The sequence below is a fragment of the Curcuma longa genome, unplaced genomic scaffold (assembly GCF_044706935.1).
Source record: "Curcuma longa cultivar G26 ecotype Majalengka, Jawa Barat unplaced genomic scaffold, ITB_CL_G26_1.1 contig_20007, whole genome shotgun sequence".
NCBI classification, from domain to species: domain Eukaryota; kingdom Viridiplantae; phylum Streptophyta; class Magnoliopsida; order Zingiberales; family Zingiberaceae; genus Curcuma; species Curcuma longa.
In genome coordinates, this window is record NW_027431249.1 from 1 (window position 1) to 4,679 (window position 4,679).

Below are 4,679 nucleotides of genomic sequence, written 5' to 3' on the forward strand. Positions count from 1 at the left end.
AGAATTAGGACGGTAAAGGTTTACCGTTCCTAACTTATTTTGTAAAACGAAAACTCCTTCTTGTAAGAGGGGAGTTTAATAATGGATTGCCCGTCGAAAATAATTAAGGATCATCGGCCTTGGAGTAGCAGTCTGTGTCTGTAAATCAAGTAAATAAAAGTGTTCATATTTTTAATTTCCACTGCTTTCCATACTCTAATTTACGCAAGTTATTCGTACAAGTGAAAAAGCGATAAATTTCTATTTGTTAGGATTGTCTTAGTGTATTACACATGTTTATACGTTTCACAAACATGCGCAGCGGAAGAAAAATAATAATTAAACCTAATTATTACAACACTCGCAACACACACATACATGATACAACATGTACATGGCATAACTAGAATTTAAAAATTTTTACAGAATAATAAAAATTCTACACGTATCTTACGTATGACGCTTAGCGAAATTGACATTAATTGAACAGCCCTCGTTGAAGTTCCGCGTCTACTGGTGATCCACGCCAAGCTCTCGTCTGGACGGCTTCCTAAGTCACAAGTCGCATCACCGTCTATGATACTAACCGACGATTGACAACGATCGATACGAGATAAAAACCTAATTCCAAAAACACGCAACAACGTTTGTTGCGATCGTTTTTTGAGACTTTCTAACTATTATCGATAATTGTATTTTCGATGTGATTTTCTATGGTCAATCTTTAACCATCAATTTGGTACACATGGTCAAAACTTTTTTGACAAAATAGAATTATCTCCGACGACTTCACAAGTTAGGTGGCGATCAATGAGCTCCGGCAATGCCAAACAACCGAAATGCAAGCTCCGATAGCGATTTAAGGTCGTGGCTGTGGATGGCAAGATCTAGGAGAAGCTTCAAAACTTCAACTGATCCCTATCTTGCAGGAAGCAGCAAGCAAGAGGTGGCACGATTATCTTCGATCGACGACGACGGAGAAAACCCTTCTCTCGCGTGCTAGTGAAGAAATGATCTCCTATGCATATTCACTTGCGACTGTGTGCGCCTGCTGATGTGGTTAAATTTTTGACTTTGCTAGCGTGACAAGTCTTCCACGAGTTGGACGACGAATAAAAATTGTGATCGCGCCATAGAAACCCTAAACCCCAAAATTGCAAGAACAAATCCATTATTAATTGGACTGCCTCAATCAAACTAATTGAAATAGAGACAAACTGTAGATCATTCTCCTGAACAAATGCAAAAGCAACATAAATATGCTTGGGCAACCGAATAGTAAAATGACCACTTTAGTAACCGTAAGTGGAGGAACGTCAAGTAAATCTCTTAATCCTCACAAACTTACTGCTACCCAAGAGCTGGAATATAAAACAAAATGAACAGGATGTTTTATTTTTAAATGGCAATCTCTTGATTCTTACAAAGTTTATTGAGACCGATTACAACTAGACGTGACAAATAATTCTATCTGGCTAAGTCTGATTAGTGTGTCATAAGAATAAACATAAGCCACACCCAAAGAATTGACTACTCCACATCTCTATCTAAATCATAAATATCAAACAAAAGGGGATGGAAAGAAAGAAAAACTAATAAATATGTTGGCTATTATACAACCTTCCTAACAAAGCACAGGACCGATTCTGATCTACCTGTTGCGGGATTCTGAAGCGAAATATACAAAATGAAGATTTGAAAGAACGAATTGATGGCCTAAACCAATTGATTCCATGGTGGTCAAGAAAGAGATTGAGTAAGCGACTTCAACCATGCATTGTCAAAAACGGGCAGCTGTATTGATACAAGTAGGTTGCTGGAATCCTTTTTGGCATAGACCACGTAAGTCAACAACAAGGATTAGCTTACCTGTTCCCCGATGAGATCTAACCCAACAGCAAGGAAAGTGACTCCTTGAAACAATAAGAAATAGAAATGAATCCCCTGTGCAGATAATAGGCTTCTCACAGAGGCAGTTAACAAAATAATAGCAAGAGCAAGCTCTTTCCGATATAGACGATTCATCTTAGCTTTCCCTGCCTTCTTAGTTGCATCCAATTTATTTAACTCAGCAAGACCAGACTCGGAGGATGACCTGTGAATGTTACTTTCTACACGTGGCTCAGGGTCTTCTTTGACATATGAAACCAAATCTGCCTCTGATGACCTTCCCAACTTCTTAGTAACTATCCACTCATATGAACTTCCAAATTGAAAAAGTCCAGATATCATAGCATGGAATTTGGTCACAGACATTGTGTTTTCAAAAAGAAGGTATGGTACTATAAAAGGGAATGACCTTGGTGCCGGAAGTATGCTCATAACAGACATAACACCAGGGACATAACAGACAACCCAAGCTGGCAAATGAGCTTCCGGCAGGAACATTGACAAAGGGAGTATGATACAGAACAGAGTAAACGAGTAGAATGGCAAGATCAGCTTCCTCAACAGGAAGAAAAGAAATATCAAGTTAGCCTTCTTAAAGAAACTTACCTGTCATATAGTAAGAAGTGCATCAATCCAAAATTTCAAGAAATTGGTCAATTCAAATCCTTTGCATAGATACTGGAGAAGAACAGACCTTTGCATGAAGGATGTCAAAAAAACACAAGCGAAACAGCTGCATTGGACCTGAATGCCATCTGTGTTGCTGTTTCTTATAGGCCTCATAAGATTCTGGCAGCTCGCAAAGACACTGCAGATACAATTACAATGGAATCCTTGGTCAAGAAGAATTTGTATAAGAATAAATTAAAACAAATAGGAGAAAAATGGACTTTCATTGAACCTTGACATCATTGAGAAATATGAATTTCCAACCACAAAGGTCAGCTCGAACGGCAATATCCATGTCCTCAACAGTGGTTCTTTCCAACCAGCCACCAGACTCTTCAAGAGCTTTTATTCTCCATACTCCAGCTGTTCCGTTGAAGCCAAAGAAATTAATAAATATGCCATTGACTTGTTGTTCAACCTCAAAATGGAAAGTCAAATTTATGTTCTGCAGCCTTGTGAGAAGGTTTTCATCCTTGTTTACAAAGGACCATCTAGCTTGTACTAATGCTACATCATCATGCCCCTACAGAAAATATTCAGAAGAAATAAGAAAATCAGGACTGAATACAAACACGTACCACTTTATGCACTTTCTAAAAAGTTCTCCAAAAACTTAGTCTTCAAGATACCAAAAAAACATTTTGTAGGTCTGAAAATTATTCCAAGTACTTCAAGGTGCATGTCTATTTGTGAAAATAATAATCACATTCTACACTTTTCCATGGCCAAGAAAAGCATGAGAAAAATAAAATCATATTCTCATTTCAGAGCATCAATCAGGTTATACTGTCCAACTTAGCAGAAATGTTGCTTCTACTTAGATGAAAAGAAAAGAGATACCTTAAAATGTGGGATCGTCTTCCTTAAGAAATCAGGTGCTGGCTGAAAATCTGCATCGAATATTGCGACAAATTCATAATCTTTCACATAATCACAGCTCATGGCAGATTTTAGGTTCCCAGCTTTGTAGCCTGTACGAATAAGGCGATGTCTGTATATTATACGTATTCCTTTCTGCTGCCATTTTTGCACTTCAGCATTTATAATGCGCTGCACTTCCACATCATCAGAGTCATCTAATACTTGAACTAGCATTCTCTCCCTTGGCCAATCCTGGATGCAGACTGCTGCTATTGATTGTTGGTAAACCTGTTTGGATTGCACTAATCATAGTAAACAAATGGAATATCCACCAAGAAAATAGCTGGTACTTTCTTGTACTTAAGTAATAAATATTCACAAATACACATATCTTAAAAAGGGGGGAAATCCTAATAACAAATAACAATCTCTTATTATGTACAGATTAGGTTTAATTCAGCAATCATAGAAGATACCAAACATTTTAGTCAATATAATAGAATAAAAGCAGCCTAGTGCACGAAGCTCCTGCCAATGCGGGGTCCCGAGGAAGGATCTATTGTATGCAATCTTACCTTGCTTTGCAAGAGATTGTTTTCGAAACCTGAACCTGTGACCTTCAGATCACACGGTAGCAACTTTACCATTGCGCCAAAGCTCCCCTTCAGTCAATGTAATATAATCATTTTCTTAATTTCATATTACTAGTGATGCAATCTTACATACAATTCATATGTAGAATAAATGAATAATATTCTAGCACCCCCGACCCAAAATACAGCTAATGATTATAACAATTAGAAATTATAAAAGACAACTAGCAGCTAAACAATTTGGAACAAAAGTTTCCAATATCTCAAAACTAGATGTCAAATTATGAACGTTCGCCAAGGAAGCATGTTTTGCATAAAACAAGTTAAATTAGCGATGCCATTCTAAATTACAAGGGTTATGAATTAAGCAGACATAGCTGAAGATGAGTCTTAGAGATGAGGATATTAAAGTGGATGTATAAATATACAAGGATGAACAAGATAAAAAATAAAAATATTAGAAAGTCGGAGTTGCACCTATTGAAGAGAGACACGTTTAAGATGGTACATGTACTTAAGCAATCAATAAATATCCCAACTAGGTGATGTGAGGTCATGACAAGCATGCACATTGATCAAGAAAAAGAGACCAAAGAAACTGGATTAACAATGATAAAATATGATAAAATTCATTTACATATAAATGAGAATATAGTAGGGTATTAAATCCAATGATGTAGAAAGATC

General features: G+C 36.9%; 1 protein-coding gene across 1 annotated transcript; it reads right to left on the reverse strand.

Moving 5' to 3' along the window:
- Positions 1 to 1,566: 1,566 nt before the first annotated feature.
- Positions 1,567 to 3,683, reverse strand: LOC141817309 (putative xyloglucan glycosyltransferase 6). The gene is made up of 4 exons (XM_074704985.1): positions 3,379 to 3,683; positions 2,771 to 3,061; positions 2,564 to 2,677; positions 1,567 to 2,475 (listed from the first exon to the last, which is right to left on the reverse strand). The coding sequence occupies exons 1-4, from the start codon at positions 3,631 to 3,633 to the stop codon at positions 1,840 to 1,842; spliced, it is 1,296 nt and encodes a 431-aa protein (XP_074561086.1). The 5' UTR covers positions 3,634 to 3,683; the 3' UTR covers positions 1,567 to 1,839.
- Between the last annotated feature and the right edge of the window lie 996 nt (positions 3,684 to 4,679).

Bases quoted from the DNA above. Each gene is read 5' to 3' on its own strand.
- LOC141817309 (XM_074704985.1), bottom strand. From the start codon at position 3,633: ATGCTAGTTCAAGTATTAGATGACTCTGATGATGTGGAAGTGCAGCGC. The intron at 3,062-3,378 runs GTATCTCTTTTC...TATTTTCTGTAG, and splicing joins AGACGATCCCACATTTTAAG to GGGCATGATGATGTAGCATT. The intron at 2,476-2,563 runs GTCTGTTCTTCT...ACTATATGACAG, and splicing joins TTGACATCCTTCATGCAAAG to GTAAGTTTCTTTAAGAAGGC.